This window comes from Notolabrus celidotus, chromosome 21, assembly GCF_009762535.1.
Source record: "Notolabrus celidotus isolate fNotCel1 chromosome 21, fNotCel1.pri, whole genome shotgun sequence".
Lineage (NCBI taxonomy): Eukaryota > Metazoa > Chordata > Actinopteri > Labriformes > Labridae > Notolabrus > Notolabrus celidotus.
In genome coordinates this window covers 20,786,608-20,806,306 of record NC_048292.1, presented here as the reverse complement: position 1 = coordinate 20,806,306, position 19,699 = coordinate 20,786,608, and the positions used below count along the sequence as shown (strand labels likewise).

General features: G+C 42.0%; 1 protein-coding gene across 1 annotated transcript in view; it reads left to right on the top strand.

Annotated features, from left to right (window-relative positions):
* tmtc1 (transmembrane O-mannosyltransferase targeting cadherins 1) overlaps window positions 1-19,699 on the top strand; it is a 113,785-nt gene that overhangs the window by 55,853 nt on the left and 38,233 nt on the right. The window contains exons 5-7 of the mRNA XM_034673877.1: window positions 8,363-8,444; window positions 8,749-8,852; window positions 16,285-16,474. Of these exons, the coding sequence (XP_034529768.1) occupies window positions 8,363-8,444; window positions 8,749-8,852; window positions 16,285-16,474 (376 nt within the window). The remainder of the gene's footprint in view (window positions 1-8,362; window positions 8,445-8,748; window positions 8,853-16,284; window positions 16,475-19,699) is intronic.

Here is a 19,699-nt window from a genome sequence, read left to right as displayed (position 1 = left end):
GTGTGCAAACCTGGTGAAGACTTACAGGAAACGTTTGACCTCTGTCATTGCCAACAAAGGTTATGTTACGAAGTATTAAGTTAAACTTTTGTTATTGACCAAATACTTATTTTCCACTATAATTTACAAATAAATTCTTTAAAAATCCTACAATGTGATTTCCTGTATTTTTTTTCTCATTTTTTCTCTCATAGTTGAAGTGTACCTCTGATGAAAATTACAGACCTCTCTCATATTTCTAAGTAGGAGAACTTGCAAAATCAGTGGCTGGCTAAATACGTTTTTGCCCCACTGTATATATATATATATATATCTATATATATATGTATATATATATATCTATATATATATGTATATATATATCTATATATATATGTATATATATATATATATATATATATATATATATATATACATACAGACAGTATATCTGTGCACGCTCTGATGCACACAATCCTGGATGTGATGCAAAAAACAAAGAATTAAAGGCACTGATTATCAGAAAGATTACATTGAAATGCGCAGGAAACAGCAGGATGTTTTTAATCAGGAGGAATTATTGTTGTGAATTTTAAACCTTTAGTTTAAACTTTATCCCTTAATGACTTTGTTTCTGTTTCAAAAGTATTGCTTCAACTATGTAATTTTGTTTGCAGATTATAGCTGACAATTTAACCTTTGATACAAGGCAACATGTCAACAAACAGCAGCCAGTTTTCTCTCCTCCTGTTTTTTCACAAGTGCTACTAAAGCCTCTTTTCACACATACACTCTGCCCCTAACATTTCCAAGAATTTCTCCTTCACACGTGTTGCTCAAAGCGAGGAGTCTGGTGGGGGGCGAGAGGGAGATGAGTCTCAAGACATCAAGAGAGCCTCAGTGGGATTTTTATAAACATGATGGCAAACACAAGCGTATGCTATGATGACTGTTTTTTCATTATTCACACATTCTCAGCAGATGTGTGTCTAACATGAGTCTGGTCCTGCTGGAGGTTTCTGCCTGTTACAGGAAGTTTGTCCTTGCCACTGTAACTTGCTAAATGCTGCAAAGTGCTCTGCTCATGGTGGATTAAGATGAGATCAGACTGAGTCCTGTCTGTAAAATGGGACTGGATCTTATCCTGTCTTGATGTTGGGTCTTTGTTAATAATAGAACATAGAGTAGGGTCTAGGCATGCTCTGTTTGGAAAGAGTCTGAAGGTAACGTTTGTTGGGATTTGGTGCTATATAAATAAAGATTGATTGATTGATTGATATTAATGCTACGTGCAAACAGACAGTGCACTTAACCTTGAAGGGTTTTTGTTGGTGTAGCTGCTGAAATCAGAGGAAGCCAGTGGGCTGCAAAAAAAGCACAGGGTTCAGGTATAGCTGGGATTAAAAGTGTGTGTAAAGTTGTCAGACTGATGTTGCAGGGTACCTCTTTATATAACTCTATTTTTCTGCAGAATTATTGTACAGAAGTCAGGATCCTGAGGAGCACAGGTTTAGAACAGTACCGTGCATAACATCAACACTTCCTCGTCTTGATATCTCAACAGCTTAGTGAGTCTTTCCTGTGAGTCATGCAGCTTTGACTTTGCTATGTGCATATTTGTCACGTTATATAAAGTACAAAGGTTGAGATGGTGACAGTTTTGTTAAAAGCAGCTGCAGTACTGACGTATGGCAGGTGTTTGATAAGGTGTACAGACATGACGTGAGCTGAGGAATCATTCATATTTTACATTTTACCAATCAGGGCAAGAACTGTTACCCCTTATTGCACAAGCAGTCCCCTGTGAACTGATGTAACCCCGCTATGTGTTCCTAAAGTAACTTGCACACACAAACACAGTGTCACGCAGCCAGCATGCATGCAAAGTGAGTGTGTCCCGTCAGTGTCAGGGAGCTGTGAAGCATCTCGGCTCTGTGACTGCCCCGGAGCAGCCCTTCACACTACATCACACATCATAAGACATTGCACGGCCTGACATCAATTCAGAGGAATGGAAAGAGAGGGAGAGAGAGAGTGATGGAGAAGGAGGAAGAGCTGTGGGTGAAAGAGAGCAGACACGGAGCAGGAACATTGTAGTCTGAATCCAATCTGATGCAAATGCAAAAAAAATAGCACCCAGTCACCGTGAAGACGATCTTTCAATGCTTGTATGTGTGTATGTGTGAGTATTTCTGTCATTTTTAACGAGTGTATAAAACCAGCTAAGGACTTTAAGAGCAATACAGTAGCTGTTAGTCAACTTAACCTTGCCCCTTAGTGTGCATAACTGTTAATGAAATCAAAACAGATGCTTGTGGAGACAGCTTTGGGGGATCTTCAGTTGTTTGCACTTCTGCTTTGGCTTCATCTCTCCATGTTGGAGGATGCCACTTTGTTTCCACCAGTGTCCATGTCCCAAAGATATGCACAGCCCTCTGCTGTGAGGACTGCAGGACCACCTTAGACCTCTTAGCCCATCACAGGGCTGAGATTTCCCTGTGAAAGCTGCATGCTCCCAACCAGCTCAGAGGAGTTGTAGGGTCTTCATTCTCCTACAATGACACATAAAGACATAAAGCTACAGAAATCAAGTTAAGGGAGAAGATACATTGTCATATTTAAAGCTTGAAGCCATGTTTGAGGAAAGGCTACATTTGTAAGCCTTTAAATGCCGCTGGTTGCATCAAGAAAATTTTTTCAGTTTGCCTGAGGGTTATAATTCTGTCTGATTCTGTCTTATAAATATATTTTATCCAAGATAAAAAACGTGTCTCCACTTTCTTTGGTTGCACAAAAAACAAAATATTCTCTAGGATGGGCTGACATCTTGCACCCTCAGTCCACAGCATCACGGATTCTTGTGTGGGTTTGAAGCAGACTCTCACGTTATGGTGCATTCAATGACTCTTGTGTTAGTGTTTTTTATGTTTCCTCTCACCGTTCCTCCTCTACTCTGATAATCCGGTGCACACAGCGCTGCAGGAGCATCATTGGCCGACATAGCTGTAAATCATGACATTGATATAGAAGACGGTTTGGCCCACTGATTCTTTTTTTAAGTTCTACCCCTTTTTACTCAGAATTCTGCCTTTGATCTTAAAGGCAGAGTTCTAAGTTCAAAGGCAAAGTTCTAGAATCAAAGGCAGAGTTCTAGAATTAAAGGCAAAGTTCTAAGATCAAAGGCAGAATTTTGAATTTGATCCCAGAATTCCAAGAGAAACGTCAAAATTCTGAAAAAAAGTTAGATCTCAGAAGAAATGTAATTTCCCCCTCCTGTGGTTTAATCTCTGTTTTGCATAAAAGACAAATTTTTAGATCATTATCTAAACGTTTAGGATCACATTTGTTTTATAGAGTTTTAACACGTTTCTCGTTATTATCTCGTAGCCTTTTGGGGGAAGCTTTATTGTTTATCTTCCTGTTGTCTCAGTATAAATCTGCTGATATGACCACCTTCTCAGAGCTCACTGCACCCAGCCAGTGAGTCAGTTTTAGCCTGCAGTGGTGCAGCAGCCCTGTCGTATTTCAGCCACAGTGGCTGGACATGCGAGTGTAAATAACTGTGGCACCCGGTGAGGAAGAAGAGGAGGAGAAGGAGGAGACGGAGGAGAGGAAATGCCACTCAGAGGGAGGAATGTGAAGAATTTTTAGCTGTGAGCTGAGCATCGAGGGCTTGAGAGGAGCTGCAGGCCGAGCGGACAGAATACTGTGCTTAATCCAGAAAACACAGTGAGAGTGTGTTATCTGTGTGTGTGTGTGTGTGTGTGTGTGTGTGTGTGTGTGTGTGTGTGTGTGTGTGTGTGTGTGTGTGTGTGTGTGTGTGTGTGTGTGTGTGTGTGTGTGTTTTCCCTCCCCGTCTACTTATAATGTGTGTGAGGAAGCTGAACCCTCGGACCTTCCCCCAGAAACAATCCCTGAAACTCACTTTTCTGTCTAACTTCCTCCCTCTATTTCTCTCAAACACACACCTCCTCCCCTCCATTCATCCTCCGCTGTTGCCGCCGTCACAGTTGTCATGGTAAATTAGCATCCTGTTGTGCAGATCCTCAGAGTCGTCTTTCCCATGATCCTGTGAGAGAACTTGAGGCCCGGGTCTGAAGACACCAACAACATCTGTCTGTCCGCCCCCCTCCCCCCCCCTCCTCTCTCTCTCTCTCTCTCTCTCTCTCATTCTTTTACTTAAAGCGTGAAACCAATCTTCTCAGCGTTTCTCCATCCCAGTTTTTTCTTTCTAAGGAGGCAGAGTGTTGCTTTGCATTTGGAGCCTCAGGGAGGGAGATTTTTAATCATCCAACCCTGCGAAAGTGGCATTTGTGTAACAGCTTCTGTCAGGCAGCACATGGCTCTCATCAGTTTCAGCTCTGCAGCACGTTATTAAAGCGGTACACCTGTTAGAGGGGGCGGTTATACGTGATTAAATGTGTTCTTTCTATTAAAAACACTGCAAATGTTTCATTCAGGCGGCGAGCGCAGCGCAGGGATTCCCTCTGGAGTTTTGAGACGCCACAAAATCCGTTTCATCAGCGTGGACTTTTAAGTGTTTTCATGGAAACTTTTAATAAATCAAAACAGAAGCGTGAAATGTCAAATAGTGCTGAGAATCATTTTAATGCACTGTTATGAAGCAGGTAGTCTGGAGGTGTTAGCAGAATGCTAGCTGTTACAGAATCGAGTGTTTCAGGTATGACGTCCAGTTGCAAAGAAAACAGGAATATCACTGCAGTCAAGAATTAATGGTTTAAGTTTTATCTGATTAATACAGACCTGAAAATCTGCATATCAGCATTAATTTGGTCTTCCCAAGTCATGTTTTATGTTGATGCAAGAGCTGTCATGCTATCAGATTTATGTTTATCATGGCCAGAACATGTCATGATAATTTCCTCACGAAGGTGAAGCGACATACTTTATAAGCTTTAAGGGGAAGCTTCCTCATTCTCCCCTTCAAAATAAAATACAAACCAACCAGAGACTAAAACAACCACCACCACCACCACCACCACCAACAACAACACCAACTTCAACACCACCACCACCACCAACAACACCAACTTCAACACCACCACCACCACCACCACCAACAACAACAACAATGTGCTTAAAAAAAATTACTTTAACTTTATACTTGTAAATATTTGACATTGTTTTGCATTATTACAATTCTATCCTCATAAATTAATAAACTTGTGATATCACAACTGTATTCTTTTAAATGTATGACTTTTTTAACTCCATTTCTTATTCTTGTTAAAATTAAGCCAAGTCAAGCTCAGCCTACAGAACATCAGCTGACAGCTCAGCCCTCCTCCGCCCCAGCTCCACCTTCCTGCTGTGTCTGATTTTACCAGTGTCATATGTATCGTCACTGATGCTCGCTCTGTTCTGTAGCCCTGGCGTCTTTGCTGCTGCTCTCCCTGCATTGGCTTTTTATGTATGCATATGACAGGGAGGGGAGGTGTGCTCTCCCCGCCTTGGGCTTTGGCATTCCATGTATGCACATGGAAGGCTGGGAGCTCCAAGAACAGAGCCATACTACCAGATATAACTTATTGCAATTAATGAATGATTTTCTACGAGAGTGGTCCTGACTTTATCCTCATAGTATCGCCATCGTTTCTTGAAATTTGAAATGTTTTTGTTTTCTGATGTTCCCCAAATCTTCAGTCCTAAAAACCAATTAGTGTAAGTGTTTGATTTCTCATGTTTTTTGTGTGCAACTCTAATCAGCCCCATCGTTAGATATTATTTTGATCAAAGGAGAATTATCGGTAAGAATAATGACGGGAGGTAAGGTAGCAAGGTGTAACTTTTAATTCCTCCATGTTTTCCTCTCTTCCTCTGTAACTGGCACAGGTAGTAGATGTTCATTGCTCTTACCTGTACTCCCTATGAGCTTTAAAATGTCTCTTCAGTGATTCTCCTGAAGTGATGGCCTCTTTGTTTGAGCGTTAAGTCCATTAAAAGTATCAGGTTCTCCTTGCTTTTCTGGAAACAACTTTGCTCATAATCAGCGGGGGGACTACCTCTCTTTTTTAGGAACAAACTCTTTCACAGTCGTTCTTAACGCAGCGTCGGCAGACTCTGACTCCTCTTTGTCATTCTGTCTCCTGGCGCTGCAAACCTCAGCAGAACAGAAGAGCAAAGACTTTGTCAAAGACAAATATAGAAAAAGGGGAAAAGGGGGAGTGGGGAGCAAAAGCAGAGATGAAACAGCAGAGACGGAGTGTGAGACCGACAGAATTCCTGCGAGATCTCGTCTGTGTGAAGCTTTGAAAGCTTTGCACACGGGAACATCTCAAAGTGAAGGGCTGTTGAATGGATTCTCCATGCTTTGCTTTCACTACCTATCTGCCTCTTTGCATCCCTCTCATCTTATTCTCCTCCTGCCTTTTAACGGTACTCAGAGCTGCGTCTTTAGTCTCCACCTCAGTCTTAAACACAGGGCCACGAGGGGCAGAGGGGGAGCGTAAAGTGACCATGGTTAGGGGTTTGGATCGATACATATATGAGTGTATGGAGGGTGACCTTGTCAAGTTTTTAACTGACGTGCACGCTTGGATTTTACTTCATCAGGCTCGGCTGCTCAGAGTTGAGACCGAAGTAAGGCTTCAAGAGATGCTGAGTCCTGTAAGAACATAAGATTTGGCAGTTAATTAAAAGCCTTGTTGACTGCTGTTTAGTTTTTGGTTCAGTCCCACGCCAAACTCCCCTGACAATATTCATGACTCTCATGTTTTCCCTCTGCAGCATGTTAGTCCTGACACTTCTCGCTGCTGTTGTTGAATGATATTTAACCTACTGAAGGATTTTTGTGACTATAAATGGGCCAACGTTGTTGCTAGCTCAGCTTGTAGCCTCTGAAGCCTGCCAGTAGTTTGATAGACTGGTATTCACTTTAAAACTGATTTATTTAGTGTTTTTTACCAGTTGAGAAGCTACCGCTAAAGATAATCAGCTCCCAGTAAAAATATTATGATTGAAATGAAACAAGAAATACTTGCATTGGAACAAGCTATTTTTTTTTGCATGAAAAATTATAAAGTGCAATTAAATTGGTTTTAATCATCTGGTCTGATGATAAGTTTTAACTTTTTAAATAACTGCACTTTCATAAAAACAATCTTACAAACACAGAGAGGTCGATTTTTATGCTTTGGTTTTAAGTTTATAGCATGTCTTAGTGTTGCTCTGGCTATGCATCAATACAATCACACAGCTGAACTAAGGCAAAGCACAGAGACTCACTCATCAAATTCTTAGTCTTATTTCTAAGATCAAAGGCAGAGTTCTAGAATTAAAGACAATTCTAGAATCAAAGGCAGAGTTCTAGAATCAAGGAAGAATTCTAGAATCAAAGGTAGAATTCTAGACACAAAGACATAGTTCTAGAATCAAAGGCAGAATTCTAGAATCAAAGACAGAATTTGAAGATCAAAGGTAGAATTCTAGACCTAAAGGCAGAGTTCTAGAATCAAAGGCAGAGTTTTAGAATCAAAGGCAGAATTCTAGAATCAATGGCAGAGTTAAAAAATCTAAGGCAGAATTCTAGAATCAAAAAGTTCAAAAATCTAAGGCAGAATTCTAGAATTAAAAAGTTCAAAAATCTAAGGCAGAAGTCTAAGATCACAGGCAGAATTCAAAGATCAAAGGCAGAGTTCTAGAATCAAAGAAGAATTCCGACTTCGATCTGAAAAATCAGGAGAAAAGTCAACAACAGTATTTGGATGTTAGACATTGACCCATGTCCGATCTCTTTTCACGGAGGAGGCGGGGCTTATGACGTATACTGCAGCTCCAATTGTTTTGGCTTTACTGTGAGGGAGTTGTGTCATCCATTGTTTTGTACAGTTTGGGATCGTGGCCAGGCGATAGTTGAAATATGAAGCCAATGTGGAAGTGCAAAAAAAAATGCGCTTCCTCAAGTGTCCAATTGAGGCTGCCCTGTTAAAAACCATATTAAGATGATCTTACAGTAAAATTAGGAACTACAAAGTTTTTTTATTTTTTATATTTAGGGGGGCTTTTTTCAGCTTTATTCAAAGGGCAGAAAAGACTGGTTTATACTTCTATGTTGACTCCCGATGAGACATCTGAACCTTTGACAGGAGTCGTGTCTGTAGCTTGGTGCAGCTAGATACTGGTTATGAAGGATTCTTGGGTTATTGCACGAGGTTGCACCAACAGAAAGTGACAGAAATAGCTGAGAGAGAAGCGAGAAAGAGAGTTCAAAACCTGTCAACGGTCTTTGTGCAGATATTGGTGTTTGTGGTTACAAAGATTCAACAATGTTTGACAACCAGACGTGAAGAATTGTGTTTGCACTGCTGACTTTAACCCACAGATGAAGTCTGACTGTCTGTCTGTGTTTCTGTTTGTCCCTCAGCCACCTGTCCAGCTCCAGACTCAGGGACCTCCTCCACATCTGCAGCCCCCTCATCAAACGAGCCTGCCTTATCTCGGCCTTTGTGAGTATCTCTATAAAAACTGCTGTCCACTTGTCACTCTGGTTCTTTGACCTTGCAGAGACGTGCATAGATAATATGTGGTTGCAATCATTTTGGAGTTGCATGTTGACCTTAAAACAGCTAAAAATCAGACTTTGAAATCACTAATCACATGGTCATCCTCCTGCTGTTCTGTCCTTTCAGCTGCATGCAACACTCACTCCATTACTTTGTCTTCATCCATAAGTGTGTATGTATGTCCTTTTACCTTTTAGAGGAGCAGGTAACATGTTTACTGACATGTTTTTCCTCCTCCATCGTTTAGGTGGTGATCATCATGACGGTCAGACTGTGGCTGATGGGAGGATCCATGCCTCTCTTCTCTGAGCAGGATAACCCCGCCTCCTTTTCACCTCACCTGCTCACCAGGTAAGTGTCACAAACACACACACTCTCTGTAACATTTTTAATATTTAACAGCGAAGAGAGGTGCTGTTTTCCTGGTTTGTTTTGCTTGTTGGTCCGTGGTAAAACCATAGACTGTATAAAATATGGACGTAGTATCCGTGACGTCACCCATCTGTTTCTGAAGAGCTGTTTTTAAGGCAAATCGTTGGCGGGAGCCATATTACTTCTGTCAAGCCAGTGTGACGTAAAGAGGCGGGCTTTGAGCCTCCTAGCCAACAGCTGCAGTGTTCCCACAGGCAGCTGTGCCTCTCATGGGAAGACTAGTAATCTCAATATCTTCAAAAATGCCTTGTTAAAAAAAAAATTCACCCCCCTCACAGTGGGCCTCATTCACTAACAGTGCGTACGCACGAATACGTGCTTAAACTGTGCGTACACACGTTTGAAGCACAAATCTGGGATTCATCAATATATTCTTACTTGAATTTGTTCTTACACTACGAACAAATTCAGAACTTCCTCAGACCATGTGTACGCACAAACGATGACGACTGACTTTCTCAGAAACCGTAAACACAAACTCTTTTAACCAGATGCATGACACATTTAAACTACTTTAAGTAAAATAAAAATATATTTTTTATTATAATGGGTGAAATGTACTATTTTAGACAACTTTAAAAATAAACATTCTGGAAGACATCTCACGACCCCCCATTTGTTTCTCGCAACCCCCCAGGGGTCTCGACCCCCACTTTGGGAACCCCTGCCCTAAGAAACGGATGGCTAGTTGGTGAGCATATATTTTATGTTATATTTAGCTTAAGTCTCTATCCTGTTAATGCCAAAATGTTGTTGTTTATACATGAGATATGGCCTGGCTTATGACTCCATTTGCGAGTCGTTGTAGGTGTCTCCAATAATTGCAGGCATTCTTTAATCCTGAGCTGTCAGATCAGGTGGTCCTTGTCCTCCTCCAGTTTCCTTCCTTCGTTTCTGTTCTGCTAGTATTTTTTTTGCGTCCACCTTAATATCAAACCATTTTTTCTTAACTAGAGCCACGGTGTGAACCTCAGGAGACACAGCAGTAACAGCCTCAGTAAGACACCCAGGCTTCATTCTTTTTTTGTCATGGTGACTCCTGCTGATATACGCTTCGGAAAAGTGTTGATTTTCTCGCCTCAACCTCAGCAACAATCACCTCTCTTTCTGCCGAGGTGAAATTCAGCGTCTTGATGCAGCAAACAGATGCCCTTATATGGATGAATTGGGGCGTGGTAGTATGCTGATTGCAGGTTGCGGGCACGCGCCTCTCAATTTAGAATTATTCTGATTCACTAATATACGCACGGTGGTGAGAACAAAATTGGCTGGTACGCACAAGTCATGAATCCAACCGTGATTTTGCATAAGCCCTTATTTTATGCGCAGAGTAAGAACATTTCTACGCATGTATTAGTGAATGAGGCCCAGTGAGAGCACATCGAGAAATGAGCTATCCAGACTACACTCGTCTTTTGTACCAGGCTGTAAATATGTTTATTTCTGCTGTAAAGATCAGCTTTTCCCATTCATGTGTATGTGACTTAGGTACTTCCGGAGCCAGCCTCAAGCGGATCCTCGATGAACTGCAGCTTTTAACACTTCCGCATTGGACTCTTTTTAGACCAGAGGTTGCCGCTTGGGTAAAACCCAGAAATGGTTTTAGGAAACTGTAATGGACTTTTCTCCTTCAAGTTTTTGCACATTGTTTCTGGATTTATTGTTTGGAAATGCACCTTGCAAACTGCAATGAGTGTGTTTTTGCCTTTGCATTGCAGAGTTCTGATGACATTATTTCACGTGTGTTTTATTTGGTGCTTTTTGATGCTATTGAAGGTAAAAAATTAGGCAGATTTTATAGTTTTGAAGCAAGTCGTACTGAAAAGTATTGAAGTATTGAATATTTTGACAACCTTAGCAATAACTTATTTTAATCTAATGATGGCGTTGAATGTGAAATAAGACAATCCATGATTTGTCTTTCCAATAACTTTCAATAACTAATGAATGACTCTCAATAAACAGCATTTCCTTTTAGTTGTAGCTGTATTTCATGCTAGCACCTAATAGCTTATCATAAGAACATGCCCAGCGGTGATGTTATGCATTTCAGCTTGATGAAGCCACGAGTGTAGATTAACGTCCAACTCAAATTTGATCGATTAGATCTGTTAAAGTGATGTAATGAATTCTTCTTCAGTCGTCCTCGCTGTAATCAGACTCTTCTTTTGAAGGCAGAAAGGTGGTTTAGTTTGATAGGCCTCAGAAGGGGGTTGGTGAATAATGCAATCATATGGAGTTAGTGTAAAGGATTTTGTGTGCTGGCAGGCAGCAGCGTGGTCCTGCGCTTCACTCAGCCGTGTCGATGTTTGTTGTCATCAGTGAGACAGCACATAATCTGTCATTAGCACGGCGGCAGAGAGAAATAGCTCCTCTCGCTCGGCCACCTGGGAAATTTACACAGGGCTCTTATATCCCTCGCTCCGTCCTTCCCTCGCCTTCATTTTCTCTGCTCATTATTTCTGCTCCCTGATGTCTGGCAGAGCCGGCAGAGTTTCCTCATCAGTACGACAGTCGGTCCATCAGCGTGTTCTCACTCCCTCTGTCCTGCTCGTGTCCCTGACTGTCTGACATTTACAGCTTTTAAAAGCAAATCATAATTCATGGTATCATTTCTTCTTCCTTTCTGCTCAGCCTGAACATAAGACGAGGGACAGACAACTATTTTTGGATTCAGTTGAACTTCTGGTTTGCTTACTCAGCTTTTCAAAGTTTAGGTTTCATGATGAAAATGTCAGAAAGTTGTGGAGAAAGTTTTCCCAACAGAACAAAACTCAAACTGACAAAAAACAACGAATCCACTCACCTTTACCACCTTGTTGCTAAAGCATGGTGGCTCCCTCAGGTGGGTCTAGTCCCCTAGACAAAGATTCTTGTGTGGGTTTGAAGCGCTGCAGGAGCCTCATTGGTCAACACAGCTGTCCATCATGGCGTTAATATGAAAGAGGGTTTGGGCCACTGATTCTTTTTTTAAGTCCTACCCTTTTTTTCTCCGAATTCTGCTGTGTCATTCGAAGACATTCTAAAATTCTGCCTTTGATCTCAGAATTCCAAAAGAAATGACAAAAATCTGAAGAAAAGTTGGATCTAAAAGGAAATTTCATTAGCCCCTCCCCTCTTTCCTGCTTTATCCCTCTTTTTATATCATCAATAACCAATTCAAAGTAAACTAGTCAGAAACATGAACACTGTGACATAAATCAGCATGATAAGAACTAACTATAACGACAGAAACAATGTTTGACAAACATTAATTTGACCTGTGTTTGGATTCTAGAGTTTGACCCATGTCCCATCTGTTTACATGGAGGAGGCGGGGTTTATGACCTATACTGAAACTCAGAATGATCTGGCTTTACTGTAAGGGAGCTGCATTGTTATCCACAGTTTGTGATAGTGGTCATGCAGCAACCTCCAGTGCTAAGTATGAAGCCAATGTGGTAGTGCAGTTTAAAAAAACTGCTGTTCCTCAAGTGTCCACTTGAGGCTGCCTTTTTTTGGCTTTATTGAATAGGACCGTAAAGACTGGTTTATACTTCTGCACTCACACTGCGGTAGCTATGCCACAGTGGCTTATCCTAGCATGAGCACCACATACTAGTACTTTGGATTGTCTATGTCGCTCTGCAATACTCTCCCTGAACACTAGTTGGCAGTGTGATTTCTGTTTTAGTCATATCGCTAGTTCTTTGTCTATGCTTATCTTGCACATGAAACCATGGCACATGAAACCATGGCACTTGAACCAGAGTGTTTTATGTTGGAGTTGCAGTTGATCATGCTGAAACTATTGCAAAGAGGAAAGAGAGAAGACGTCGGAGGAGATGAAATGTATGGCCGCTGACTCAGTGTAGCTGTCTGCTGGAAATCTTGTAAATGCAGGAAGCTACACAAACGCCAGACTTAGGACAGACAAAAAATTAGGGGTGCAGAGAGTGAGGGACGACATGCAGTCAATTTTGCACCATGGCTTCTGTACATGTTACTCATGATTAGGCATACATGGGGCGAGGCTGAGTTGATGGACAGGTGTGAGTAATTTGTCAGATGGCAAATTTGCAGAGATCTCTCAGTGTGCAGATCTTCTCTCTGACTTTAGTCTTCACTTGGTTTATTCTGCATCTGTAGAAGTTGTCCGTCCGTCACGGTGTGTGTGGAGGCGTCAAGCAGCTGAGAACACTGCTTCACACCCGAGCCATGGCTCCTCTTCCCTTCAGACAAGACTCAGGGGAGCAGAACGCCCAAACGCCACCTGACAAATGACTTATTCTCTCTCTCTCTCTCTCTCTCTCTCTCTCTCTCTTTCTCTCTCTTCTCCCTGATCCCACTCTACTCCATTCGCTCTGCCTTCTGTTTCTCCTCTGGTGTGTGTGTAGCTGTGCATATGTGTGTGTGTAGCTGTGCATGTCTGTGTGTGTGTGTAATAATTTGCGGTTAGAGGGGCCTGGCAGGGTGTGGAAAAGGGAATTGAATTTATGGCCCAGACTCATCAGATGATGGCAGGTGGAGAACATTCAGCTGAATGTTAAACGGCCTGTCAGCACCATCTCAGAGGGCTGCCTTATCTGTGTGTGTATGTGTGTTTGTGTGTGTGTGTGTGAGCAAAAGACAACCTCTGCAAGTCCTCTGCAAGTTTTCGTACGCTCATTGACCCACGCTTGTGTGTACCTCAGACTTTGTCTCCCTGCAGCCGTCCATCTCTTTAATAGCCAATCTGAACAGAAGTCTGGAACAAAAGGAGACGGCGCTGTGATCAGGAAGAGAGACGAGCTGCTCCAGCTTCTTTCTGTCTTCCTGACATGTTTTCATTGTCGTGTTCAGAGGGGGATTTGGCCTTGCCCCCTCCTCTCCTCCGACTCTCCTGTCCCATCAGCAGATGAAGCCAAGTCGACTTTCTACGGTCAGATCGTCCTGGAGGAAATCAATTGCTCACCTGCGGCGGGTCTTCACGGGCCTGTTCAGGATTCTTTCCAAATCGATGAGGACTTTAGCTCGGTGTCTTTTTGTGGTGTGAGCTCATTTTGTAAGAGTCAGAAAGGAAGGTCGACTCAAAGCAGCGCTTGGATTAGTCGGGAGTTGTTCATGAGAAACAAATAATGACAGCAGAGGAGGTTCTGGAGATACCCTCAGACTCGATTAGGCAGAATCTTTGAGCATTAAGTATCCAATCCTACAGTTAGTTTTATTTTCCAGGTGCTTCTTTAACATGAGAATATATAAGCGTTTTACAAACGGAGGAACTTTTTTTACCCCGGAACTATGTGGGTTTTGACCGGTGGACCCAGGGTCTATTTAGTTCAGGAGTAGATCATCTCCTAACTGAAAAGCCCCTGCCACAATAACATCACACACATCTGTGATTCACTTGATTTCTCTTTCTTTCATTTGTTTTTTTTTGTTCTATCTTTTTTGTATGTGTGTACTTTTCAAAAGAAGAAGCTGTGATTCTCTTGATTTAGCAGCTTGTAACAGTAGTCTTCTCTGAGCCCACCGCGAATGTGTCGCTCCTGGTGTTATGGTTTTAAAACTGACCCTGTAAACTGGAGACCTTCAGCTGAACGTGTCAGTGTTTGTGGAGTTTACACAGCTGTTGAAACACAGAGGGAGTTCCTGGGAATGCAAACTAGTTTAGTTTTTATTAAGATTTCAAAATATCCTCATCAGATATTTGATGATCGTCTAAAGACGTTTATGAGGGATGCATCCGGCTGAAAGTCTGCAGTTAACAGGGTTGCTGTTTAAACCAAAACACCGCCGATCTCTGCCACGGCCTTTTGAGTTAAAAAGGATTTTAAAGCCGTGTTGAAACGTCTTTGCTACTCGCGCTTATCTCCTGTCACGTGTTCTCAGTGAATCCATCTGTGATGAAATATAGCACCATCTAAAACAGCACGAGCTGAGTCTCTTCATGCTAACAAGCTAACTGCTGTGTTGCTCATAATGGGCCTCATTTACTAATAAATGCGTAGAAATCTTCTTACTCTGCGCATAAAATAAGTGCTTGTGCAAAATCACTGTAGGATTCATGACTTGTGCGTACCAGCCAATTTTGTTCCCACCACCGTTCGTTTATTAGTGAATCAGAATCATTCTAAATTGAGAGGCACGTGCCAGCGACCTGCAATCAGCATACTACCATGCCCCAATTCATCCATATAAGGACTAGAGTCTTAATCTAAATAATACAAAAATATATGCTCACCAACTAGCCATCTGTTTCTTAGAGCAGGGGTTCCCAAAGTGGGGGTCGGGACCCCCTGGGGGGTCGCAAGACACAAATAGGGGGCCGTGAGATGTCTTCCAGAATTTTTTTTTTAAGTTGTCTAAAATAGAGCATCTTACCCATTGTAATAAAAAAATCATCAAAAATAGTCTGAGGAAGTTCTAAATTTGTTCGTAGTGTAAGAACAAATTCAAGTAAGAATATATTGATGAATCCCAGATTTGTGCTTCAAACGTGCGTACGCACAGTTTAAGCACGTATTCATGCGTATGCACTGTAAGTGAATGAGGCCCAATGATACCTGCCTGTCCGTCTGCTTCTATGGGGTCATCTGTGATGAATGGCATTCGTCTTTGTTTTACTGCCCTCTACTGGTCTGGTGGTGTAGTGCTTTTACTTTTTTTTCCTCCATACGTCACTGGCCTGATTTGCACAATCTACCCGGGACCGCGGTCGAAACGCAGACAACAATGGGGGCACAGGAACCTTTTAGTTCAGGGTAAAGTAGTTCTGGGGACTAAAAGACCCCGGAACTCTTGGTCGAAATGCACCTTATGTTTCTCCACACAGCGTTCTGCTTTGTTTTTCTCCAGTCTGCTTTAGTCTTAGTTTCGTTTCATTGCTGACTCCTTCAGCTCTGTTTCCCAGACTCGCCCGTGTGCCCCTCTCTCTCTATGACCCTGCACCGACCATTTTAACTGAAGCAAAAAGCTGCCGTACCGCCAACAGATCAATACTTCAGACTGCCCTGCAGGTCTCGAACCCGCTGAGAGGGATGCAGAGAGCCGGGGGAAGAAAAGGATGTCGACAGCAGAGCAAACACAGCAGAAGCTAAATCAGCGGCTGCACGGTTTTAGCATTCAGTGCACTCTGTGACTTTGCACCGGCTCGTTTTATTGGACTCTAAATGTCACGTTAGAAAAATACTCCCAATCAATATTCCACCTTGGACAACCTCCTCAGCTAAACTCCCAAACATTTTAATATTGAGATAAACAGAGTGATTATAGAGACGGATTCCAGCTCTGATTGTGTTTGACAGTTGAAGGATATTTTTCTTCCCTCCTCAGTTTAATCTCTATCTGCCTCACATTTATCTCCCCTCCTCTTCCTCCCTCCTCTCTGCAGGATCCTGACCTACTCATACCTGCTCTCCTTCAACGCCTGGCTGCTGCTGGCCCCTGTCGTGCTATGTTATGACTGGCAGGTGGGAAGCATCCCCCTGGTGGAGTCGCTGGGTGACGTTCGTAGCGTTGCAACGGTGCTGCTGGCCGTGGTGATGCTGGCTCTCTGCCTGCACTGCGTCTTCTCTTTGCAGGTGAGAACAGGAAGTTAAGTCTGCGTCTCACATGACCTCCTGTTGCCTCCGTGTGCTTGTCTGTTTGTATTTCGTCATGCATTACCTAATGCGAGCAGAGGGAGTGAATGTAAGAGCTGGTAACACTCCGGAGGGAACATGTTTCAGAGAGAAACCTCTGGGTTACATCAGGAAAGCTGCCGTCACTTTTAACGGCCTATAAATTTGACTCTTTCCATTTAGTCTGAGGTGGAGCAACGACAACATCTTAATGTGTGCAGATGAGTATTAAGTAAATGAAAGAGTTCTGTACAAGTTCTGGACCTAAGGGGTGAATATGAAAACTTTCTTCAAAGTCGGGACATAAAGAAGGGAATATCACAACTTTTTTTGGGAGTGGACGTAGGGTTGAGAATGACGACTTAATTCTGGTTCTGGACGTAAGGGAGGGTATGACCACTATTTTGAGTCAGGAAGTGAGGGGGGTATGATGACTTTTTCGATTGTGGACATCCGTGGGAAATGACGACTTTTTTCGGTTCTGGACGTAAGAGGGGGTATGATGACTTTTTGAAGGTGTGAGCGTAAGGGGGGGGTATGACTTCTTATTTTTGGTCTGGAAGGAAGGGGCAGAATGACAACTTTTTTCGCGGTCGGGATGTAAGGGGGTGTATGATGACTTTTTGAGTCAGGAAATAGAGTGTGTGTGACCACTTCTTTAGGTCTGGGGGCAGGGGGGGTATGATGACTTTTTGTTACCTGTCCTAAATCTCCTAGATATTTTTCCGTAAGGACACTATGACTGTATAAAGTTTGAAGCAGCTGAAGTCTCCTCACTTTGTGAAACTTTACCTCAGTACTCTCCGTTTAAGAACTCTGATGGTTAAGACCTGTCTGTGATGTTGGAGTATTATCAGCTCCTTCTTTGGTTTATTCAATATAATGAGTCTTCTGAATGTCCCACTAAAGAGTACAGTGTGTTTTTAAGGAGCTGTTAATCAGCATGCTCTCAGATCCCACAGGAACTCTTCATTAGCTCTCCATTAAAGGTCAGAGCAGTTCGTCTCTGGGTGTTAAAAACACCTAGAAACACAGTTTAATGTTAGAATCCTGTCTGTTCCTGCGAGAGTTAAAACTGATGAAGAAGTTTCCTCGTTGTGCTGCACGCTCAGGTGTCTTTATTGACTTCAGCGGTCACTGGAAACTGAATATTGCATTTACTGTGCACACAGCAAAGTAAGAGGGCAAAAGATATAAACCTGCACAAACACATAAATGCATCCTTCATATTACTTTATATCCTCTCATACACCTGCTGTTACCGTGGAGACAGACCTGGCTCTGTGAAAAGTGTGTGTGTGTGTGTGTGTGTGTGTGTGTGTGTGTGTGTGTGTGTGTGTGTGTGTGTGTGTGTGTGTGTGTGTGTGTGTGTGTGTGTGTGTGTGTGTGTGTGTGTTCCACTCTCTCAATCAACACCTGCTCTTTTTGTTGCACCTCCCGCTCCCTCAGAGTGCTTTGAACTCTTATTTCTGTTTCCCATAATGCCTCTCTGCTTATCTCCATCTAACATTTCAGATGATATTGTGCTGGAGGAATCTTTATTGAGCTGTGCTGTCATGCTGGAGAGAAAAACATTCCTCAAACTGAATGTTTTTTGGCAGAAGAATATCATTTAGTCACACTGAAGCTGCCAGGTGTTGCTGCTGCTGCTGCTTTCCTCTCCAGTTATTCTGAAGGTTTTTAGAAACTTTCTCAGAGAAGACGGAGCTACCACTCCATCATGCATGTGAGCATTTCACTCAGAGAAGTCAAAATATTCACAATCATTTCTATTCATCCATCAGAGCTTCAGCAGAGCGGGAGAGAGTCTGAATGTACGAGTAGAATCAGAACATTTCAAGAGAATCTTTCCCTGAGTTTATATTTTATGAGTAAAAGCTGACGGCTTCAGAGCAAAAACAACATGCAGTAATATCAATGAGCATCAAACTGTGCAATAGAGGAATGAGCAAAATGTTAATTTACAATATTAATGAGTGCAAAATGCTCACAAGACAATCTTTATTTTTTTGTTTTATACAGAGTCTCCTTTAATAATTTAGAAAGTGTGTTTATTTTTTATTTGTCTGAATTTTTGAGAATATAATTAATTAATTAATTAATTAATTAATTCTCTTCTGACTTCTTCTGTTTAATTTATTAAATCCGCTCTAAGAGCAACACACAAATTCAAGTGCACCTATGATAATGGCAACAAACACTTATATATATGTATGGAGAGCAAAAGCAGGAGGAACACACAGCGTAGTGACACCCAGCTCCCATGGTTGTTAATGTGAGGAGGATTTCTTTCTCTCTATAAACAGATATCTGCATGAAGAGCAGCTAACAATCTGTTCTAGATCAAACATTTACACTAAGACACAAATCTGCTTGACACTGTGTCACTAAAGACAATCAGCGTTTAGATTTCCTGACTTCCTGGAACGCATCATCAGAAATGATGGATCCCTCCTCCATTCAACAAACAAACATTATAAAAGTAGTTTTCTTCTCCTCTTGAGGACAGACCTGACAAAGCTTTTTACTTTCAGCTACAACTAACCTGTAATTACAGATTCTGATTCAGAAACATGTTGAATCTGGATCTCAGGGTCCAGATTTACTCTGAGAAGGGTTCTGGTCTCTGTCTGTAGTCTGAGTAGTATCCACCAATCAGGTGTCAGCAGAAGAAAGTCTGTTCGGAGAGCAACAGCAAGTGTTCTTAGAATTCTGACATCAAAGACAGAATTCCAGAATTCTGGAACACGATGTCAGAATTCTGAGAACAAATGGAACATTCCGTGAAGAAGGTCAGAGCTAAAAAAAACATCAGTGTCTCTAATCCTCTTTCATAGACCTCCATTCATCAAAAAAACATTGTAAAAGTAGTTTTCTTCTCCTCTCGAGGACAGACCTGACAATGCTTGACTTTTGCCTTTTTTACTAATCTGCATTATGATGTTGTTATTTCAGCAAACATAAGACCAGTTAATTACAAGAACATCACAAGAGCATCAGTTTCTGTTTCAGGTTCATACTGCTGAAGTAGCTGTGCAGTCAGTTTGCTGGATAACAGTGCAACAGGTCAAAAAATGTAATTTATAAGCCAAGCTGGACTCTAAGAGCCAGTCTCAACAACAGCTACAGCGTGGGCGTTTAATCTGACCTTCACCTTGATGTTTCCCTCCTCAGGCCATCTTCTGT